This window comes from Chelonia mydas, chromosome 1 (assembly GCF_015237465.2).
Source record: "Chelonia mydas isolate rCheMyd1 chromosome 1, rCheMyd1.pri.v2, whole genome shotgun sequence".
NCBI lineage: Eukaryota > Metazoa > Chordata > Testudines > Cheloniidae > Chelonia > Chelonia mydas.
Window position 1 is genome coordinate 187850616 of NC_057849.1, and position 24242 is coordinate 187874857.

At 43.6% G+C, this 24242-nt stretch overlaps 1 protein-coding gene across 1 annotated transcript; it reads right to left on the reverse strand.

The window, feature by feature from the left end:
- Positions 1 to 1249: 1249 nt before the first annotated feature.
- On the reverse strand, positions 1250 to 21654 carry LOC102933707 (nectin-1). The gene is made up of 6 exons (XM_027819990.3): positions 21419 to 21654; positions 16992 to 17330; positions 11248 to 11547; positions 9207 to 9324; positions 5609 to 5729; positions 1250 to 2755 (listed from the first exon to the last, which is right to left on the reverse strand). Exons 1-6 carry the CDS (start codon positions 21498 to 21500, stop codon positions 2582 to 2584), a joined length of 1134 nt encoding a protein of 377 aa, XP_027675791.2. The 5' UTR covers positions 21501 to 21654; the 3' UTR covers positions 1250 to 2581.
- Between the last annotated feature and the right edge of the window lie 2588 nt (positions 21655 to 24242).

Here is a 24242-nt window from a genome sequence, read left to right on the forward strand (position 1 = left end):
AAGGCTGTCCACGCACACCCTCTGTTGGCCCAGGTATAGACCCACTGCCCACATCTGGGGTTATGCCCTTTGCTTCTTTCTTAATAATTACTTCACAGACTGCTTTTGCCATTCCACCAATTCTGAGGTTAGGTATTTATTTATTTGATCAACCCCATTCCACTGCACCACGATCTTCAGGCCTTTGATCATCTTTTTCTGGGTGCACATCTCAGTCCTTCCCTCTCCACTCCCAGTCAGCCCAAATTAATGTCCTCCCGTTCTAGGACAATTATAGTCATTTACAGTTCAGATAACTGCCCTGCTGGTAATTTAGGTAATTGTGACTGTTTTTTTCCTGGCCATTTTTGGGAGCTCACAACTGGTTTGAGTTCCTGTCTCTGCCCAAGCTACCTTTTCCCAGAAGGGCTTCCATGCAGCATTTCAGGGCAAACCCTTTCTCCAACCTCCCTTCCCATCCTACTCTGAGCTGCCTTGCTGTCACATCTCCTTCTTCTCTCTACAAGTCCCTCCTTAGTTTCAAAGCCAAGTGCCGCCCTGCCTCTCACCAGGCCCCCAGCTGGATGCACCTGCTTGGTCATCAAGAAGCCTGGACCCTCTTCTTTTGAAGGGGCCAGCCACCCTGTGACAGGGCCATATAAGTACCTAAGATATATAGATGCTACTGGAGTGTCATATTATGGATTAGGGGCTACTTGATATCTAGAGAGAAAACACTACTATTAGCAACGGGTTCCCTTTTTCTCAGCTAAGCACTCTTCATATTCTAGGCTGGATTATTCCTTGATGCCTTTAGAGAGGCAGCTATGTTAACAAGTGTTTCTCCATTAAATCTCGCCCTGATGGATGTTGGTATCCAGCTGGAATACCTACAGAGATGAATTCTCTAGGCGCGTTAATGATTTGCTTATTCAGCAATCGTTGTGACAAGAAACCATTCTGGATTTTTAGGAAAAGAGACTTTCTACTGAATAACAATACTGGTGAAATGAAACAGACTGATTTTTATGGGGTGCTGCTAAAGCCCTATTGTGTGGGAAGTTATTTTAAATTGCCTCTTAAGGGAAAAAATGCTTAGATTGTAGAATTGGAAAGGAGCCGGAGATCTTCACAGTTAAACCATATGTGCTCTGGTGATCATAAAACATTATTGATATTGACTAATCTAAGTGAAACACTCAATAAGATCCAAAATGAAAGAACATTATCACTTCAAACTTTGTAAGAGTAGATTTTTTATTCTCTGGCAGTAAAATGGACGCTGTTGGCTAAGTAGCCCTGTACACATGTACAAAGAAAAATCACTGATATTAAAGCAGACGAGAAAGTTTACAAGGATTTGGGGGCAATTAAAAAACTGCATTTTACAATTTCTCTACATTGTATTCATCTGACATAGGAAGTATTAAAATGGTACATCTGCTTTTCTATCCAATCTTAGTCTAATCTACCTAGATTTCCAGATCAGAATTGCCCTCTTTGATTTTAGAACTCCTGCTGTTTGCTCCAAATGAACTTTCCTCTGCATTTCTCTCCACTCATCTAACAGTGACTACCTCTTTTTCTTTTCACTTAATTTGGCCACAGCTTCTCTACTCTGGGAAAGAGAGAGGACAGGCTGGGAGAGATGTTCCACTTGTGTCTGAACTCTTTAAGAGACAGGATTTTTTTTTTAAACTGAGGTCAGTATAGCAACAATGAAACCCCATTCAACTTTTTCATCTGCCTGATGTAGCAGGAAACAAGTAAACTGAAGATTAAAGAGTCTAAAAGGGGAGATAATTACTTTTAAATGTAAATTTCCATGAAAAGGGTGTCAAAGCTAGAGATGGGTGAAACTTTTCAACTGAAACTTTATCTTTGGTAAAAAAAATGAAGATTCAGTGACACCAAAACTTTTGGTGAGTTTGCGTCAATTTTGCTGAGTTGTTTTTATTGGGGAAAAAAAGTAAAAAAATGGTTTCCAAAAGCTGAAACATTTTGATGTCTCCAACTGAAAAACCTTTTTGTTTCAAAATTTACTTTAAAGGTGATTTAAGAAATTAAATGTTGAAGTGCTCAGCCAAAACATTTTGTTAGAACCAGAAATGAAACATAGCCTAGATCTGCTGAAAATTTTGAAAAAAAATTGTTTTCGGTTTGACCCAAATAACTGTTTTTTCAATTTTTTTGGAATTGCCAGCAAACCAAGAAATCCATTATTCACACAGCTTTAGCCGCAGCTATTCCTTTGGGGGAAGGGGTGGTGGCGAGAAGGAAAGGCGTGTGACCTGGTTTTGTTCACCTGCATGTTTTCCGTCTCCAAGTCTCAGATCAAATGGATTCTCTGAAAGAGACACATACGTTTTACGTACCATAAATTGAGGGGAGAGGGAAATGAAGTCATCACCTCTTTCCCCTCCCCCTCGCTTTTTAGCTCTTTTTGCGTCAAAGTCATGTTGTAAATAGGTCCTCTCTCCAAGCTAGTGCACAATGCTTTGGAAAAGTTCTTCATTGGGGCAGGTTTGAATGCTGAGTTAGTGACATTGGTTTCTCTGCTTTTTTCATTTTCAGTAGTGAAAGTTTACCTTCTCTCTAATTTTTAAAAAACGGAGTCATCAATCTCTTCAATCCCTTCCATAAATGAATTATTCAGATTGCCTTCCTCGTACTTTTCTTTTCCTTCTGCAAACACTGATCTGAGTACCAGTGTATCTGTTTGACTCTCCTTTGATTTTGAAAACGGTTTTCTCTTGCGCGAACTTCCTGGGGTTCCCTATGTAAGAACAAGTGATACAGTTATGTGGTACTAAAGGTAAAGGTTTAAATTATCAGAGAGGGAAAAGCAATAGGGAAAAACACTAGCACACAGATGAACTGAACAAAATTCCTAGAAGCCAGTACCATAAATTAGAACTAACACATTAAAAAGGCAATGGGTATAAATGAGTCAGAGTAAGGAACAAATCAGTAGGCTGGAGGTGCTTGCAAGATGTGAAAGTTTTATAACTACCACTAGTCATATTATTCTCCTTTACATTCATGTGACCAAAAGGGCAGAACAGAGAGTTTGGGGGAAAAGCATCTGTGCGATGCTGCATTTTGAAGAATCTAAACTCTGAACTGATTCAACCCATCCCTTCCCTCTACCCCCGGTACCTTTCCCCAGCTCCCCAGTCCCTTTTTAAAGTAAAATATTGGTGAGGATCTTACTTCAAGTGTCAGATAATTCTATCGGGAATCACAGCTTCTCAAAACAACTGATTTCCTGGCTACTGATTCATCGATTCTAAGTCCAGAAGGAACCACTGTGATCAGCTAATCTCACCTCCTATATAACACAGGCCATAGAATTCCCCCAAAGTAATTCCTAGATCATATCTTTTAGAAAAACATCTCATCTTGATTTGAAAATTTCCAGTGAAGGAGTTTCCACCACATCCCTTGGGAAATTGTTCCATTGGTTAATTATCCTCTCTGTTAAAAATGCACATGTGATTTCCAGCCAGAATTTGTCCAGCTTCAACTTGCAGCCATTGGATCTTGTTACAACTTTCTCTGCAAGACTGAAAAGTGCATTATCAAGTATTTGTTCCCCAAGCTGGTACTTGGACTGTGATCAAGTCACCTTTTACCTTTCTCTTTGTTAAGCTAAATAGATTGAATTCCTTGAATTTATTACTAGTGCCCATGTTTTCCAATCCTTTAATAATTCTTGTGGCTCTTCTCTGAATCCTCACTAATTTATCAACATCCTTCTTCAGTTGTGGGCACTCAGACCTGGACATACTATTCCAGTAGGGGTCGCACCAGTGCTAAATACAGAGGTGATAATAACCTCCCTCCTCCTACTCAACATAGGAGCAACACGGGCCAATGAACTAGGAGTGGAGAGAACTGGCCTCTATCACCAGCATAGCCGCTGACTCACTCTGAGACCATGAGCAAGTCAATTCAATGCAGTCTACCTCAATTTTCCATACTTTCAAAGAGGGATAATAATATGCCCCTGTGGCAGCATACAGGGGGCAGAAATGGCCCCCTGAGAATACTCCCAACAGGTTTCCATGAGAGGGCAGGCCAGGGTGGGAGGAAATGTTACCAGAGCTCACCATACTACATCTAGTCACCGACTTCCAGGATAGGATCCACCTTTCCCAAAATGTAGGAAATGAAAAAGTGACCTGAAGCCACCTTCTCCCACTCTCTATTTCTGACACAAATACAGAAGCAGAGTAACGGAGAATGGGCCTTCATCATGTCTCTGACATTCTCTCTGCCCCTTCCTTACACTCATTTCTCTGAAACCACCCCCCCCCCCTCAATTATCCTTCTTTTATAGTAAATTGAGACAGACCAATGATTCTTGGGTTGCAGGAACTGAATTTCCAGCAGCCAATGTACTAGATACTGCTATGGGAAGCAACACGACTAACTGGCCACTGCAATAGAATAGGATTAGGCTTCTACTGCCAGCAAAGCCATCACCTTGAAAGCTGACTTTGAGCAAGGCATTTAACGTCCCTCTGCCTCAGTAGTCCCAAGTGTAAAATGGAGGCAATGTTTACTCACCTATATATAGGACTTTGAGATCTATGGGTAAAAAGCACTATGTACGTGATAAATGATTATTAAGGCAGATTCTAGGACTACACGGGTGATAAAAGCAGTGCTTAATTTGTGCCAGGGCTGAGCCCCGGCACTTCATGCCTTGTCAGTTCAGAGCCTTGGCACCTGTGGGTTTGCCACTTCAGATATGAAAGAAAAAATTGCTAGAACCCTGGCACCTCTTTCATCGCAAATTAAGCACTGGATAAAAATGAAGAGCAAAGCCAAACCAGAAGCACTTTAAGGTTTTGTGCTGTACCACCCCTTTATGACATGGTCTGAACTTCCATTGTCTTTAAAAGAAAGGCTTCCATTCCTGTTCATTTTCACATTGAAATCTCATCACTGTCATGCCTTCCCTCTTCCATATTGTTGCTGGAGGTGCTCAGTGAGTTCTTAGGGGGGCCTGAATGGTGATGTCACCTGAGGTGTCAGCATGAGCTTTGATTCTCCCTCCCCTCAACTGAGATGGAGGGGGCTGATTCTTAAGGAAGCACAGAGGAATAGGAGGGAGAGCTGAACATCAGGTTAGAGCTTCTTGGAGCATCATTATTCAGATCCTCCAAATATCTTGCCAGACTCCTGCACAAAAGATGGGAAGTGAGGGCTTGACGTTCTCCAAAGTGAAGAACATCTGGAACGTGTTTGTAAACACATGTGTCTATCTGGACAGATAAGGAAGTCAATTAGCCTGCAAAAGAAAGTCAATGTAATGTTTAAGTGTTTCTTTTAAGGAGACATCCAATGTCTGTATTGTAGCTGTGTCAGCAATGCTTAATTTGTAATGAAAGAGGTGCTGGGGCTCAAGCAATTGTTTTACTTTCATAACTGATGTGGCAACCCCAGAGGTACCGGGGCTATGAACTGCCAAACCTAGAGGTGCCAGTGCTCAGACCTGGCAAGCCATGGCACAAATTAAGCAGTTTGTGGCAGACCTCAACTCCCTAGCATTCGGCATTGCTAGGTTGTTTGCCTCATATAAGACATGAATGTGAATTGCCTGTCTATGATTTGCTGTTACCTCATTTTGATAGGAAACACTCTGGCTCTTAGGTGTTGGCAGGCACTGGTGTCTGTCTCCTCCATCTTGCTTCAAATTCTTTTTCTCTTCAGGAGTGCCGGGCATGCTGCTACTCATTGGTCTGTGAGGTAAATATTGAATATTTATACAGTGCCCAACAGTGTGCTAGACATTTTACAGAAATATGGTCCCTGCCAAAAGAATGTAATGTCTACTTAGATAAGAGGAGACAAGTGACAATGACTATAATGGGCTAAGACAGTGGAAGGGGAGACAGATCACAAAAGAAAAGTCATGAGGTGACTAACGTTTATGGTGACATCCTGGTTGTTCTGCTATATGGGAGAGTTCTCCTTTCATTTGAAGTGCCACGATGAACTGGAATGGGCTTGCATAAGTCCCTTTGTAACAGATCTGGCCTTTGGGCCCTGTGAGAGGGAATCTCAATTTCATTTTTTTTAATAAGTGAGTTTCTTTTCCTGTGAAGCTAGATATGACACAGAAATCAATGTGAGCCAATGATGAGGCTGAAGTGGAACAAGCAGCTGAACTCCTCTTCTGCAGTGAGAGACTGGGGAGCAGTATGTTTCTGGGAGTGTTGAAAACAAAAACTGCACTCTGTCCAAAAGGACTAAGGCCGGCTGCGCTTGTGAAAAACGTTCAGTCACCTCTGAGGCTGGTACTGAGCTGTATCTTGCTCATTCAGGAAGCAGCAGTGCTGCAGGGTATCTCCATTATTGTGTGGTGAAACTGGGTGGTCAGAGGGGAACCATCAATAGCGATTCTGAAGCCACCGCAGCCTGCCATTTTCCCCACTGGTGCCCACCTGGTCATGCTCAGCCTGGAACTGGAAGAACTTTGAAACCCATCTCATCTCCCCTATTCTCCCCACCCCCACTAGCAAGGGAAAGAGTGTGGAACTGATACAGTGTGTGGCAAATTGCCAGTACAATGATGATGGGTCCCGCGCTTCTTCTTCTTGGGGAGGTTCAGGGCACAGTTTCCTGCCCCTGAACTAGGGTATTTACTGTCCCACTAGTAACCCAGAGAAGGGTAGTGGAGAGAGAGGGACCCAGGCCCGCCCTCTACTCCAGGTCCCAGCCCAGGGGCCCTAGGGATAGTGGTAAACCACTTGAACTAGTGCTTCCTTCCCCTGGGCTACTTCCCTCTTCAGCTTGTGGGGCTTCCTGCCCTCTCTCTCTGCACAAGCCAGGTGTCTCTTTACCCAGGGTCTTGGTCTTCTAGCCAGCCACAGCAAACTCTCCAAACTCTCCTCTACTTCAATTCCTCCAAACTGCACCCTGCTCCAACTCCTTCAAACTGCTCTCTGCTCCAACTCCTTCCCCTAGCTGATTGAAGCAGGGGATTTTTATCAGGTGACTAGCTTCAGGTGCTCTAATTGGCTTCAGGTGCTTTAATTAATCTATAGAAACCTTTCTTCCCTCTACAGAGAGTAAGGCTTCTTCTCATCCTGGGACTTACATATCTTTCCTATGTTTCAGAGTAACAGCTGTGTTAGTCTGTATTCGCAAAAAGAAAAGGAGTACTTGTGGCACCTTAGAGACTAACCAATTTATTTGAGCATAAGCTTTCGTGAGCTACAGCTCACTTCATCGGATGCATACTGTGGAAAATACAGAAGATCATGAAAAAAATGGGTGTTTATCACTACAAAAGGTTTTCTCTCCCCCACCCCACTCTCCCGCTGGTAATAGCTTATCTAAAGTGATCACTCTCCTTACAATGTGTATGATAATCAAGGTGGGCCATTTCCAGCACAAATCCAGAGTTTAACAAGAACGTCTGAGGAACGGTTGGGGGGGGGGGGGGGGGAAGGAATAAACAAGGGGAAATAGGTTACTTTTTATAATGAATCAACCATTCCCAATCTCTATTCAAGCCTAAGTTAATTGTATCCAATTTGCAAATTAATTCCAATTCAGCAGTCTCTCGTTGGAGTCTGTTTTCGAAGTTTTTTTGTTGAAGGATAGTCACTTTGAGATCAGAAATTGTGTGACCAGAGAAATTGAAGTGTTCTCCGACTGGTTTATGAATGTTATAATTCTTGACATCTGATTTGTGTCCATTTATTCTTTTACGTAGAGACTGTCCAGTTTGCCCAATGTACATGGCAGAGGGGCATTGCTGGCACATGATGGCATATATCACATTGGTAGATGTGCAGGTGAACGAGCCTCTGATAGTGTGGCTGATGTTATTAGGCCCTGTGATGGTGTCCACTGAATAGATATGTGGGCACAGTTGGCAACGGGCTTTGTTGCAAGGATAGGTTCCTGGGTTAGTGGTTCTGTTGTGTGGTATGTGGTTGCTGGTGAGTATTCGCTTCAGGCTGGGGGGCTGTCTCCCACGATTTGTGAGAATGTTGGGTCGTCCTTCAGGATAGGTTGTAGATCCTTGATAATGCGTTGGAGGGGTTTTAGTTGGGGGCTGAAGGTGACGGCTAGTGGTGTTCTGTTATTTTCTTTGTTAGGCCTGTCCTGTAGTAGGTGACTTCTGGGAACTCTTCTGGCTCTATCAATCTGTTTCTTCACTTCCGCAGGTGGGTATTGTAGTTGTAAGAATGCTTGATATATCACTCTCCTGCTGCCTTCTGGCCATGCTGTATTACAAGTGGCACAGAGGTGGAGAGTATTTTACCCAGGGAACATTGAATGCATCACTGACTGAGACAGAACATTTTGGAAGCAGACCCTTGTTAACATTATGGCAGCACATCACTAGCTGGAGGTGTTTTTGAAGCTGAAGGACAAGATTTATAGTCCCAGCTTGCCATGTGTAAGATTTATCCAGTAGTCAGTCTGCTGCACATGGAGTCATGATAGCATTCCATGATAGCATGGAGTTATTCTGCACAGTCCTACTTCTGAGTTTTCATCCAGAAATATAATAATTTTCCCATCTATGCAAAAATCCTAGAAAATAGATGAGCCTTGCAGCATATCCCAAAGATCAACAGAAAGCCTTACAGGAATCCAGGGGAAAGGATATTGTATATGCAGGTCTCAAAACTTGTCAACACTTTGGATACAGACTACAAATTTCCTGCCAGCCCCAAAAACTGACAGAGCCCTGTCTACATGGGGGAGTTAGGTCGGTATAACTACATCACTCACGGGTGTAGGTATAGGTCTGTTGTGTAGACCTGGCCTAAGTCTCATTTAAAAGGCACCTAGAAGCCTAAACTCATTGACTATTAATGGAATAGTGGCTCCTAAGTGCCTAAATCACTTTTGAAAATGAGACAAGTTCCTAAATCAGTTAGGCCTTCCAATACTGAGTATAACAACATGTAAATACTTCTAAAAATCTGGGACAGACACCAAGGTTTGTTTTCAAGATCTGAAGAAATTCAGGTGACACATGCTTTATTTTAGGCTACATTATAGATTGAGAACATCATCTCTGAAAACAGACCAGAGAGGAAAGGATATGTTTTGTATGTGTGCACTGAAGTTTGTAAGTGTAAATGTTATGTGGAAACTTTCTGTTGTAACATGGTGTTAAGCTATGGAGCAGGAAAGATGAGTGCAATAGAGTTCTGTAAGATAATTTACTAGAAAATGATCATTCAACTTACTTATTCCCTTTGCTTTTCTTGCATGTCAGGATGATGATGGGGACTCCTATGGCATTCAGAGTAAAAGAAATTATGCAAAGCACTTGCCAGATACATATTCCGCTCTCCTCATCAGATGCTGAAATGCAAATTAGCAAACACCAAATGTCACACAGAACCCAAATGGATGTCAAAGTGTTTCTTATGTTTCCTGTCCAAATACTGGGAACCAGCAAACACTGAGTTCTAAACTAAGTTTAGAAGCTGGACATGTTGGTTAACCTCTCTGGGTATCAGTTTTTTGAACTATAAAATGGGGATATTCGTTAGAGCAGGTCAATTATTCATGATGAATAAATAATCTGACGATAAAACTTTTCTTCTGTTTCTGAATTGTTCACAAATCATTGCTGATCTCTGGTCACGTCTTCCTTATTCACAGTACAGTGTACCGGATTTTTTGAACAGATAGGGTAATATGAACTTTTCATTTCAATTATCAGCTCTTCTAAATGTGATTGGTCATCTGGGTTACACAGTTCTGTTTCTGCTCTCTGATTGGATGGAAGTTTTTGTGAACAGGAGAACAAGGATTGATGAATAGCCAATAATGAATAGTGAGTAACCTTGTGCTATATAAACACAGAGCTTTGTTCATTCTTAAAATAGGTATGAATCATGTTTTTGCATTATTCTTCTAATTCTAGTAATACATATTTCACAGATGTGTTTTGAGGATTAGTTAGTAGCTGTGAAATGCTTTGAAAGTGCTAAGTAGAGATTCTTAATAAAAATTACTGTTAGTGAAGAGAGAGTCCCATGAACATTCATTTATACTGCTATTTATACTGCTCTTAGACCTACTTGAAAAATGGAAAAAAAACAGGTTGCAAGTTTCAAAAGTGTCTCCATTTCACAGAGTTTAGAATGAACCCTTTTAAATCAAAGATTCAGCAATGTGGGTTTTTAATATATACTCAATTTGAATATATTCAATTTTATTGTCAAAATCATTATTGCATTTTTGTTTAGCAAAGTTGTCAATAAATGAAAAAGTAAAAATGAAAATGAATATTCAAAAAATCAGTTATTTTGAAACTGACCAAAAATGAAAGATTTTGATGGTTACAATACTTTTTGTAAAAAATTTCATTTCTAAAAAATGGCCACTTTGGTGACCTTTTATAAGAAATAAGGTAATTTGTTGTAAGAAATCCTTAGTAGAGTACATCCTTTAATCTAAAGCTCCAGAAACAACTCTAGGATTGAAATATCAGGAAAAGCTTTGTCTTCTGAATACCTAAGAGTATGTCTACACTGCAAGGGAAGGCCCGATTTTAGCATGGGTAACAATAGCAGTGAAGATGTGGTAGCACATGTGGCCCTCAGGCTAGCCACCCGTAGGTGCTCCAGTGGAATTAGTTACCCCCTGCCACCATCCAAGCTGCCACAGCCACTCTGCTATTTTTAGCACACTATCTCCATCTAAGTTAGCATATCTCTGTCTACCCATGCTGGGAAGCACCCTGCCAGCTGCTGTGCAGACAGACCATCAGGGTTTGTGTTCATAGCACACTCAGTGCAAGTTGTAACTCGAGTGTTATCCTTAACTCGACTCCCATCCACACACAAGTCTCTAGCTCAAGTTAAGTGGTGTTTTACATTTGCGTGAGCTGGCCTATCAGGGGAGCAGGTTGAAATAGGAGTGGTGCTGAAGTTACAAAATCTCATTAGCAGCTAATCCAATCACTCTGCTTATCAAAGCACTATGTGTAGCTGCAGTGTAGTAACTCAAGTGCACTAACTTGAGCCCGCTGTTGCAGTGAAGAGAAGTCCTCAGATATGAGCCATTGAAGAAAAGCACGGTTCACAGGGCAAGTCTATGACCAGGCAAGATTTAAGCACAACTGAATTCACTGTGATTTTACATTAAAATTTTCTTTTTAATTCACTGGAATAGAACCAACATTCTTTGGACAACTTTTTTTTGGGGGGGGGGTACGGCTTTTCTCTGCTCTCCACTCCCCAGACTATCATATACCAACACCCAGATCTAACCTACCTTCATATTCTTCTAGTGGGTAAATTATCTTCTCTTTCCTTCCCACAGGGTGGTTTATTATACAAGTCAAAGCCTGGAGGTTCTTTGATCGCAGGAGGCTCAAGGAAACGTTGCACGTGCTTGTCATGGTTACTGTGCCATTTGCATTCTTAACTCCATGTATCTGAGGCTGGTCAATCAGGATGCCCTCAGGCTTCCATGTGATTTCTGGGGCAGGTTTTGCTGTAGCTGAACACATTGCAGTCAGGAGCCCCGGGATACTGGCATTTGAATGGAGTTCAGTTCTTACTGCAGAAATCGCTAGGAGAAAAAGTAGAGTGCAATGGAAATGTCAATATTCCTTACCAGTAACCAAAAAACTAAAACATTTTCAAAGTTTTTAATAGAAAAAACCAGACTATTCCTGATATGTTCAATATGTTCCTTTATAGTCTTAGATTTTGTTGTACCTATAAAATAAAAGCCAGCAGGATCTTATTAAAGGGGAAAAGGCAAAATGCCACATTTATTGTGAATATAGAAAGAATCAAAGTAAGCAGTTAGTTATAGCTATAACATTCCATTCAATTTCATATTTATTCACACATTCATTCACACACACACACACACACACACACACACACACACACACACACACACACAGAGGTTCTGTAAGGTTGTTATCATAGTGACCAGCCTTAGAGTTGCTCATGCCAAGCCACTGGCCAGGTGGCCTGGACACAAGGAGGGAGCAGGGCCTTGTCAGATGCTCATCTGATGCTCCTGAAAGTTGGTTTGCAGAATCAGACCCCAAAGTTCTCACTTTTTAGAGTCTATTTTTATAGGAATTTCTTCCTATGCCAGTCTATGGGAATTGCTTCATCATGCTGTTGCTGAATCAATCAGCAGCTGGCACATTCCTGACGGCTCCATGCTGCCAGATGTTATCTTGTTCTTCGGTTCTCCCATCCTTGAGGCTGTGGGGTGGATTCCAGTCTGCCCTCCGGGGGTCTTCTCGTTGTTTCCACTTGACACCTTCTTCGGCTGATGGACACTGGATTCTTAGGCTGGCACCTCCCTGATCATTCATTTATTATCCACACCAAGCATCCATCCACATACATCCTCTATCTCTATTTTAATCACAATTATTAAAGTGAGATAAATACAACAGAAGGGCAGGGAGTCTCTGGGTGCTGTTTCGGTTGTTACAAAGTATCGCTTTGATTCTCTCTCTCTCTCTCTCTCTGTGAGTACTTGTTACAAAGTATTGCTTTGACAACAGACTCTGTCTTAGGATGTACTAACACAATTAGCAGCTTGCAAGTTTCACACGGAGAGGGAGAGAAACAGTAAAAACAAGAGATCAAAAACCAAGAGACCTCTTAATTAGTAATATCCTGGAATTTAAACTATGGGGAATCAAACTCATTTGTGATTTTAATACAGAACTTCTTTAATATGATCCAAAAATTTTAATGGTGTATTATTATATTTTAACTGTTTGGTAGGTGTATTTATGCAGGAGGCATAGGGCTGGAAATTGAAGAAAACTGGGCCAGATGGTACCTTCTTCACAGATCCACAGGAAACTCCCTGCACATTCATGTGTCCTGTTGCTGTGATGGGAAAAAATGTGCTGATAAATACTTTTGAGGTACCATCTCCCTGTCCCTAAATCCAAGGAGAGCCCTTCATTGAATGGAAGATCCACATATGGGGAAGGGGAAAGTTGGGAGTAAGCCTGGAGACACATCCTCTTGCATCAATCCAGGAGAAAATCCACTCAGAAATTGCTGTATTAACTTCTGAGTGGAAATTCTCCATGCTATGGGAGCCCCCTTTGGGAGTTGGATACAAGAACCATGGCCAGAAGGGAAAGCCCTGTCAATTCAGCTCCATAAAGCAGATCAGTGGTATGCCTGGTATGTTCACAGGGCCTCTACACTGATGGACCCAGTGGAACCCTCAGTGGATTTTAGGGCATCAGCAATACTTGAGGAAGAACTAACTTCTTCTATAGGAGTGCAGCGGGGCTCGGAAAGGGTTAAAAGCTAGCCCTTGGAGAGGACTGGGGTTGAAAGCAGTCAAGGGAGGCTGATTGGGTAGGCAGCCGCAGGTGTGGCCACACCCAATTAGGGTCCAGCTGGCCCTGATAAAGGGACTGGGAGCTGGGCAGGAGGAGACTCACTTCAGTGGGGGAGTGGGAAGGACCTGGCTGCTGGCTAGAGAAGAGTATCTCAAACAGAGCAGTGCTGGGGAAGGACAGGCAGAGCTGGGGAACTCTGGCCAGGCAAGTCCCCAGGCTGATGCCATGCAAAAAGGGCCTGTGGTGGTACTGAGGTTGCAGCAGGGTAGCCAGGCCAGGAAAAGGCAGCAGATCCAAACCCCCTTGCCAATGATGAGCAGCCATTTCAGACTACAGTTTGCCCCTGAGAAAAGGGGCTAGATGAAGACTGGCAGTCAGTCACTGAGGCAAAGTGGGCTTCAGGGAATTGGGGTTCCCCAGGGAGGGGAGGACCCCTAAGTGTGGGGTACTACCAGGGGGCAGTGCCTGAGAGAAGGGGCACCACAGGCCAGGAGGGATGTGGGGCCTGAACTAAAGTGTGGGGGAGAAAAGGGAGAAGCAGGCAGCAGGAAGGGAGACACTGGCCAGCAGGAGACGCTCCAAAGCTGGAAAAGCTAATTCCCACACCAACCAGCAGGAGGTGCCGTACTAGTGGGTGTTCCACCTTGCAGCAGGGAGTATGTAGCAACAGCACCTCCTCAGCTGAAAACTACTGAGGAAACATCACAAGAGAAACCTTGTAAAACTTTCCTTCACTCGAGACCTCCTGTGGATTTGATCACAAGGCTGGGGGAGGGGCTTGTTCTGCTATATAATCATGAACACAGCTAAACTTTGGGTCTACAATGATGAAACCAACATAGTCTTTGAGAACCTGTGTGTTACACAAGGAGGAGGAGGATGTTAGAGGACAAACTGACTCAAACTTGGATGGGCTTCTTCTACTGATCTAATAGCTGAATATTGTTGTACATTAGAACATCTTATACTGTTTCATCTCATGTCTCTGCTGATCCAGTGGCTCTGTATTTATACATTCACAACCTTTTGTATTATCAGGTCAAGTGCTAGCAATCCCTACATTTAGGTTGTGTAATTTTTTTTCTTTGTAAAAGAATAACGTGTTTTTAGAAGCTCTAAAACCTTCCTGGTTTGCAGCAACCCTTTGAAATTCAGCAGGGGGAAAGCTCTCCAGCTGGAGAAGTGCCTTTTCTTTGTCCCATGAAATTCCATTCAGGTTTAGCTGAGTTCTCAACAGTTAAAGATCACCATTCCCTTTCTCTTGCTTGCCAAATTAATAATCAAAGATTTGAACACTGAACACCACTGCCAAAGCAGCAGCAGATGCACCAAACTAGGAATGGCTGTGAGAATAGCTGTAGCAAGAAGAATGTGGGGAGATCTGGACTAGACAGAGGAACATTCCCTGAATCTCATCTCTCCCAGACTTGCTGCCCCAGCATGGAAGAGGAGTCCCTGTCTCCTGGGGATAGGGAAGAGAGAAATCTGGGCAGGGCTGGTTTCCAACCTCTGGACCTAGCACATAGTGCCAATGAGCAGTTCCCCCTCTGGAACAGCAGCCTTCTCCGGCTGCCAGTTAGTGCTGTGGAGGTAGCAGTCTGGTGCAACAGCAAAGGCTCAGGGATCCAATCTTATTGATGATACATGATAGGGGCTTGTTACAGGTAAACCTAAGATAATTTGTTTTAACCTTGTCCTTTAGTAAACATAGCAAATTACACTAAAAGACTACATTGGAGAAAAGTTATTTAACTGTATTAGTACCTTCTTGGGCATTATACATGATACAACTTTTAATTACATGATCATATATTTTTTCTAGACTACCCCAGCCTCCTTCAGTGTAGTGGGTAGGGGAGAAAAAGAGGGTAGAATTAAGGTTGTTTGGTGATCATACACACAGAATTTATTTTCTAACTTTTGAGTGCTTAACTTTGCAACCTTCATAACATTCTTTAAACACAGAACGTGTAAAAAAACCACCTAACTAGATGGTAGAGGTTTAGTAAGAGATACCACAAAAACCATTTCCATGTTTAGAAATAGTTCTTGTGAAAGAGTTTGTATACTCAACATATATTTTTAAGTTAATGAAATCAAAATGCGATGGATGTGCCCTCTGTCTCCCGCTGGGGCTGGGAAGGAGGGGGATCTCTCCCTCACCACAGCAGCCACAGAGCTGAGGCTGAGAAGGAGGGCCATCTCTTCCTGGCAGCTGCAGCCCTGGAGCTGGGGAAAGTCGCCTCTTTCTCTGGCTGCCGCAGCCCTGCACATCCCAAATTCCCCCCACTCCCTCTTCTCACCTCACTGCCACTTCCACCTACCCCCTACTCCCCCCAAGGCCACCACCTCACCTTACATGTGCATCTTCACCAGGGGTCAGGCACCAAATTAGTGGAGCCACACCTGCACAGCTCCACTAATTAGGTGGGTGGCCCTTCATTCTCTCGTGTGCAGCCGCCAAGGTGTGCACCTTAGATGGAACTATCCGCGGACCACCTGAATGGAGCTCTCACAGTTTGAGAGCCTCTGAGCTAGATGTTGTCCAGTCTAATAGGGTTGAGAGTTTAGACTGCGTGCTTATATTCTATTTTATTTTGGTAACTAACTCTGACTTTTTGCCTATTACTTATAATCACTTAAAATCTATCTTTTGTAGTCAATAAATGTGTTTTACTGTTTATCTTTATCAGCGAGTTTGTATGAAGTGCTAAGGTTTGCAAAGCCTGGTGTATATCCACTTTCCATTGATGAAGTGTCGAACCAATTAATACATTTGCACTGCCCATCTTGAGAAGCGCAAGATGGTATATTCCTGAGGTACAGTGCTGGGTGCTGGGGGGATTTGGCTGGTGCCTTTCTCTGTATGATTCATGAGTGGCTCTGGGAGAATTCAGACAATCTAGCTGGCTTTGGGGGCTCCTCATGCAGTTGTGTTGAGAGATAACAGCACCTGGAGGGGTTTGCTGCTTGTCACTAGCAAGGCATTGTGAGAGACAGCCCAGGCTGGAGAGAGTTAAGGGGGGTACAGTGGTCCCACAGTCCAAGGCTGCACCTCGGGGAACCCGTCACAACAAGGTTAAATAGACAGTTTAGCATAACTTTCTAGAGACTGAAAATCATGGTCTTACTAAATACAATGCATTTATGGCTTATTTCTAAGGCCCTACTTAATTTGTGATATTGCAGAAATTGCAGATCCCGCAATATTAGGCTTCCACTGTAATTCTGACAGGAGGCCCCCTGGGCAGAGTGGGGATCCCGAGGTTAGCTTTTCCAAATTACTGCAAATAATATGGCTTCATTTTTACTTTTCTGTGATTTTCCATGTCTTGTCTGCAACTCAGTTGCAATTATTTGACAAGTATCCCATGACTTAAGTGTGGCCTTAATTATTATAACCATCTGTAACCCACTATGACTACAGGGGTGTTAATGGGTTACTGGACTTTGAATGGTCCCTTAGATTTAGAATATGTGCTAACAGTTATGCTAAACAATCTGTTCAACCTTCTATTTAGCTGTGACACTCCCAAACCTGAAGAAGAGCCCTGTGTAGCTCCAAAGCTTGACTTCTCACCAACAGAAATTGGTCCAATAGAAAATTACACTGACATTCTGGGTCCAATCCACTACAGGGTGCTGCACCATTAGAGAAAAGGGGTTTAAAACTCACATTGTACAATGAGGCAAATTTCTCTGCCGAAGGAGCCATGTGGAAATGCGCTGAAGATGCACTTATAACATGTTTCATCCTCCAGTATCACATTACGAAGAGTGATGGATGATGCTTTCAGACTTGTATCATTGAAACAAACTCTCTTATTGAAAGGCCCTATGGATTTAGTTCCATGTGCCTTGCTGTAGGTAGCTATGTTTTTGAATGAAGAGCCTTCCAGCTTCTGCCAGGTGACTTGTAAAACATCAAAAGAGGGTCTAAAGTTACATTTCAGCGTCACATCTTCACCTAAGTATGCTGCAGGAACTCTCTCACAGCTCACTGCTTCATTGGCACCTGGAAATAGAGCCACATCAAGGATCACATTAAAAGAGAGACTGCAATGTCCACGAAGGAAATGTCTATGACAGCCCTGGAACACCACATTATGCATGTATGTATTTTACATAGTCCCCGGACCACCATGTGGATACTGTATGCAGCTCAGATGATACTAGCTGCCTTGGTCTTCTGTGCAAGAGATACACTTCAAGCGTCACACACTGTCCTTGTCTGTGTGGTCATGGGAAAGTAATAATTAACACAGCATGAGGTTTTTCAGGCTAGGTTAACAGCTGGTTATAGGCACGCTAGAAAAGGAAATGCTGTATATGATCCTTGTTTTGCCCAAGTAACACGGGGAGAAATAGGTCCTCTGGACAGCCTGCTGAAATGTCCCTCCATCTGCCTCTTTCCTGTCTGGGGAATCAGTGACAAAACAGCAAGCTGCAATGACTTCACAAAGCCGCAAGATGGCAGCAGGTATCACAGAACTGAGAGGAAGTTCACAAAGGAGCCCTTTATTTAGCCTGTTATAAGCCCAGAGCAGGGGTGGCCAGCCTGTGGCTCCAGAGCCACGTGCAGCTCTTCAGAAGTTAATATGCGGCTCCTTGTACAGGCACCGACTCCGGGGCTGGAGCTACAGGCGCCAACTTTCCAAAGTGCCGGGGGGTGCTCACTGCTCAACCCCCGGCTCTGCCACTGGCCCTGCCCCCACTCCACCCCTTCCCACCCCCTCCCTGAGCCTGCCGTGCCCTCGCTCCTCTCCCTCCCCTGCAGAGCCTCCTGCATGCCACAAAACAGCTGATTGGGAAGTGTGGGGAGGGAGAGGGAGGCGCTGATCAGCGGGGCTGCTGGTGGGTGGGAGGCGCTAGGTGCAGGGTGGGGGGGCTGATGACATATTACTGCGGCTCTTTGGCAATGTACATTGGTAAGTTCTGGCTCCTTCTCGGGCCCAGGTTGGCCACCCCTGGCCCAGAGGATGCAAAATGAAAATTCTTCACTGAAATCCTCCCCGGAGGGGAAGTGATAAAATAAAACACAAGCTTAGACAGTGATCTTTGTCCAGCGAGCGCAGCCTCATGCACTTCTTGAGCTCTGTTTCAGATTCATCGAGGTAGTGCCAGATTTAAGGGGTCTAAAACCTTTTTCTAGCGTGGGCCAGATCTTACAGAGATCGACTCACAGACACCTCCCCTTCCATTCTGTAGCATGTGAATTAGCCTCCATCAAATTTGTCATTACACCATTAACCTGCACAACTTCAGCAACTCCTCACCTGATGAAGGAACAGCAGGGGAGGATTAGTGCGAGTTTTCGGCTGTCTAAGGAGAAGTTTATCACAGAGTTTCTTTGCTCTTCACTTCCTCTCTCTCTCTTCTTTGGTCTGATCCCCTCTTCCCTTCTAATTGTCTGCCACCTAGTCCTTTCCTTATCCTGCCAAGTCCCTTTCTCTCCGGGGACATCACGCTCCCACTAGCAGCTCCTGGCTCTTCCCTTCCCAGTGGAGAAACCTATGCTGACTCATTTGTTTCCTTCAGGTTTTAGAGGTGTGGAGCCCTTCCCACCACCTTTTAATTATTGTTTAAATAATGATGTTTCTAGAAGTGTCTGGAAACAAGACAGACAACACAGAACCATGTGCCAGACCAAGGCTCTGTAGTGCAGAGTATGAGAGCTGCTGGGTTAGTGTGTTCAGATAGGAGAGTGACACTTCTGCAGCTTGAAGAGATCTAAACTGTTCTTGGTGTGTGGCTACTCTGGGGGCTGAGGGGGAATAATTGTTCCCTGGAGCTGTCTCCTTCTCTCAGCTTTCCTCAAGTGTACACAACTTTCAAAAAAAGGGGAGAGGGGAGAGAGAGCAGTTAGGGAATCACAGAGAGAGGAACTGAATGGCCAGAGAAATACTACATGCTGAATCATGCAGGGTATCGATGAGACTGATCCAACCTGCATGCTAGCAATGCTTCCTCCACTCACGTCATCAGAAGAGACTTGTGACATGTATCTGGACTGTCCACCTTTCTTCCCTGCTCCCTCTTGGTTAATTAATATGATCTAAAACAAAACCCCAAAGTGGTCACAGACCCAAGGAGCAACTCAGGTGAGCTTAGTTTCCCAAAAGAGCACTTGGACCTGATTTACATTTAATTTGCCAGCAAAACTGAGGTAGAGCATGGGAGAAAAGGGCATTTCCTGTCACTTATCACTGGAGCCTGGAAAGATGAAGACAGGATAATGCAGAGAAATGAGCTCCCAGCTCACAAGCATCTTAGGGTCGGGGGAGTTCTCTCTGGATTTATTCTTTCATTTCCCTCTTTTACTGCAGGGACCATCTGTCAGGTGATCCCAGATTCTTCCTCTGACACCTCCCCCACTCCCTCATTAACCAGGCAGGAGAGCAGACTTTGATTTTTGCTGTGAATGCTAAGGCACTCTGCTCTCTCTGTGAATTTCACTGCTCCTAGTTCTCATTCAGGTCGTGTTTAGTAGCTGTTGTAATCCTAAAAACGAGGGACTGGAATAGGATTTTGAGTCCTTGAAGCAATACTTGGTTAATAAAATTGTTAAGACCAAATTTCTAACACTGCTTCAGATTAACAACATGGAACACAGTTTAAAATAAATGAAATGCACTTTCTCCCATTTGCTTTTTCACTTTCATTCACCTTGGACATGAGAATAAACTGGTCTGTTCCATTTCTGTTCTAATCAGTTTAACTTTCTGGCTGTCAAGCACAAACCAAAGGCTGCAATGTTTGGACTACTATGTAGGGTTGCAAACACGGCAGGGGACTGTCCATTTTGATAACACCTAAATTCCACTGGAAACTCACGAAAGCTGTAGCTCACAAAAGCTTATACTCAAATAAATTGGTTAGTCTCTAAGGTGCCACAAGTACTCCTTTTCTTTTTGCGAATACAGACTAACACGGCTGTTATTCTGAAACTGGAAACACAGGCATTGCCATACTAGAACAGATCAATGGCCCATCTGACTGTGATGAGTAGGAGGGGCAGGAACCCCCTGATGGGAATTTATAGAATCACCTCTCTACAGTGGCATTTCTTTGTAACTTCAGTTGGAGGTTAGCTAAAACGCTAAAGTGGAAAAATGTATATCTATTTCACACTTAAATATATCCTAAACAAATAGTGGTGGATGTTCTCATTATCCAGCTAACTGTCCAATTCTGGTGGATCCTGCCAAGCTCTTGACCTCAGTATGCTGTAGGGATGAGTTCTACAAGCTTATTGTGCATTGTGTGAAAAAGCGTATCCTTTTGTCAGCTTTAAATTGGGTGCTTTTCCTTTTTATTTAATGTCTCCTTTTTGTATGATGAGAGGACAAGGAGGAGTACTTGATTTCTGTAGTATTCATTATTCTCCAAACCATTATCATGGCCACTCTTGTTTGCCCCAATCTTTTCATTCTCTCTAAATATTGAAGTTTTCTCCAGCTTTTCCTGTAATTATTTTTACTGGCGGTTTCTGAACTGCTTCCTTTTTCTGCAAAAAATATATATCACATTAGTAATGTGCATTAGTCTTGAGTTTTGTTAAAAATGTGGGGCCAAGGTGAACTGATAGTGTCTTTCATCACCTGCACTGCTAATTTCTCAGGGCTTTCTCAGGCAGAACTCATGAGAGTAAGGATGTGGGGAGCTGGCAGACCCGAGTTTGGGAGGGAATTTGATATTGACTGTTGCATTCTTAGTTGAGAGGACATGCTTTTTCCCTCCCAGAATTTTCTGATTCTATCCTATGAGTTAAACTGATCAGGACATTTTTCTCTAATTGCTGGGAAATTTAAAATTAATTTGTTTATGTTTATTATAAGTGGGAATCTATAGAATTATTGGATAAAGTAAAAAAGAAAAAATTCCTCTCACTTCCCCTGTCAAAACATGCAATTACTAACCGTTGCTAGGTACCATTATTAACAATTTAGAACTGTCTGATAGGACAGTCCATCCATCCTTTCTCTCCCTCACTCTCTCCCTTCTTTATGTTGCACGTTCTCAGCTCTATTTACGACTGACTCAGCCAGTGATTCCTGCTATGCAACTGATATACAAAACAGGATAAAGGGAAACTCCACTCACCTGTGAATGGAGCTCTAAGCAGGCAGAGTATCCAGAGCAGAATGAGCCAGAGTTCAGGCCACCAAACCCTCTTCAAAAACATCTCAGGGAAGGTTTATTTTGTTCTTATGGATTTTTTTCCCCTTTTCCCCCTGGATCTGCAAAAGGAGCTTCTTTCAAAGGGCGACTTGAATGTGGCGCCTTTTTCTTGCTTATGACTCATCTCGTCTGATAGGCCACAGCTCAAAACGGCTCAAATTCCTCTGTGAGATTCCCTGCCTGCATCCAATTGCACGCGCTCTCTCTCTTCCCACTCCTCATTTCCTAGTTGCAGCTGCTGTAAGTGTAGCTGACACCAGAGTGCCTGTCTGGCACCAGCAAGACAGTGGAACGGGTATGTCAATCATTAACCAACTGCCCCAGCCCAGGGTTTTCACTGGAGCAAATCGACTGTTCACAGAATAGGGTGCTCACTCCCCTTCCTCTCGCTCCACTTTCCTAAATCACCCACAGAAACCCCTTCTGTAGACACACCTTAAACGAATTAGCCCTTCCCCTACACAGCCTCAGCATGATTTCCTCCTCAGATTGCACAGGCTGACGCATTCGATTACTTACCTAGGGCTCAAAGTGGCACTGCACTGGGGGAGTCTGTGGATCTCCCTCTTAATACAAATATCTTATCCATACAACGCTTCATATTCCCGCGTGATCCCCTTCACTGCTGCCCAACGTTCCTCTGGGCACTACAGTCATCTTTGCTTCACAGAAATGCCTGAGGAGGTAGGCCGGGCTGGAAATCCAGCTCTTCATAACTCATGATGTTCCCGGAGCCACTTTCTCTGGCTTTCCCATTACCTCAGCCCTTAGAACCCTCCCCATAGCACAGACTTCCCCTCTTCAGCTGCTTTCCCTTACACACCTCAGAAACTTCCCCAAATAGTCCCTACTTCCCTCTTCCAATGCTAAACACATGCGCACCCAAAGCTCCCCCTTTCGGCGCCTGCTCTGAAATCTCCCCTCTGCTCTCTAAGCTTTCCCTTCCCACTGCCCAGAGCCTCCAAAACAGACACCCCCTGCTCCTGCTCCTCCCTGTCCTTTGCCTCCCACAGGTCAGAATTCTTCCCTCCCCACCCTTATCTGCCCAGAAACGTGAACGGTTTTATGACCACATGACTGAGTGCCTCTACTTATACAGTTCTCCTTCAGATGCACACAACTCAAAGGCAGGAATCAGCATATGGGGAGGTGGATATGTTCTATTTTATGCTGAATTTTGAAGAATCTAAACTCTACATTGATTCAAGTCAGCCCCTCTCTCTGCCTCTCCTTCTGCCTTCCCACGCCCGTCCCTTCCACACTACAATTATTCTGTAAAAAACCTCACTTCTCCTTGAGCCAGAGCAGCTTCATAGTCTCACCATAAATCACAACTTCTCCAAGAGCCCCTTTCCTGGGTGCAGCTATGGGAGACTGCATGGTCCTCAGTACAGAGCACTAGACTAGGAGACTAAAGACAGAGCTGGCAAAAGCAGCAGTCACTGAATCAGCATGTGTCTTTAGCCAGGTCACTTCACTGCTCAGTGGCTCAGTTTTCCCAGCTGTAAAATGGGGGAGAAAATGCTTACCTATGATGTAAACTGCTTTGAGATGCACAGATGGAAAGTACTATGTCAGTCCTAAGATTATTTTAAGAGGTTCTGGGTATATACAAGCTTAGCAAGGAGAGCAATAGAGACAACAGGAGCTTTGGGATTTTGCCGTTTATCACGTATCAAAGACAGGTTCAAATTTTATTCTGCTCATTTTTTTGTATTGGGCATGTGAGAACTAGCATATTTCCCACCCTCGCTTTTTGCGGGTAAATTCTTTGAAAGACCAGTTCATTGATGGCAGGTGGGGCTGTAACCTGAACTTCAGCTCTCCCTCCCCACAGTGGGGGAGGGGCAAACCAGGGGTGATTTTTAAGGCTCTGGGAGAGGAGAACTGAGGAATAGGGGGAGACTCTCAGTTTGGAGGTGGGAGGGGGAAGAAAGATTCCAATCTAGTGACAGCCTCACATAGTATCATGCTTCAGGTCCTCCTAAGGTCTTGCCCAGTTCTTCAGCAGAGACAAAGTGAGGAGCTGATATTTTGAAATGTAAAAAAGCAAAATGGGAAGGAAAAACTTTGAGCGTGTGAGGCTGTCACATCAGAAAGGAGCCTTTTTTTTCTTTTATTTGTTTGTTTTGCTGTTCATTTTTAAGGCTGGTTGTGAATTTGTTGTCAGATAAGAAAAATAAACTTAAAAATTAAATGGCAAGCAGCTAACTGAAGGAAGGCATGCAATATCTGTATCACACATCAGACATTAACAGGTCAAGCACCACCCTTTTGAGACATCAACAGGTCAAGCACCAGTTCTGGCAATGCGTCACTTACTGAAACCATCAATGTAAATCATATCTGTCATTACCTTCTTTTCAGAGGAAACACTGGGGTCACTGGCGAATCCAGCTGCTCTTTCCTTCCTCCTCATTCTTGGGTCTGATGCTTTTTCTCTGCAGGAGCACTGGGCACGCTGCTACCCTGCAGCCGGATGCCATTATTTACTTATGCAGTCCCACAAGGGTGGCAAGTGCTTTACAGACAAATAAAGACATAATCCCTGCCCCCAAAGTGTTTACAAACTAAGTTTTAGACATAGTGAGACAAGTGATAAGAAACACAGTCTGGGAATAAGGGAGAGGGAGACAGGTTATAACAGAAAGGTCATGCCGCCAGTAGGATTTGTTATGTTCACATGGTGATTCTGACATACAACAGAGCTCTCCTTTTGCTGAACTGCTGGACACATCAAAGCTGA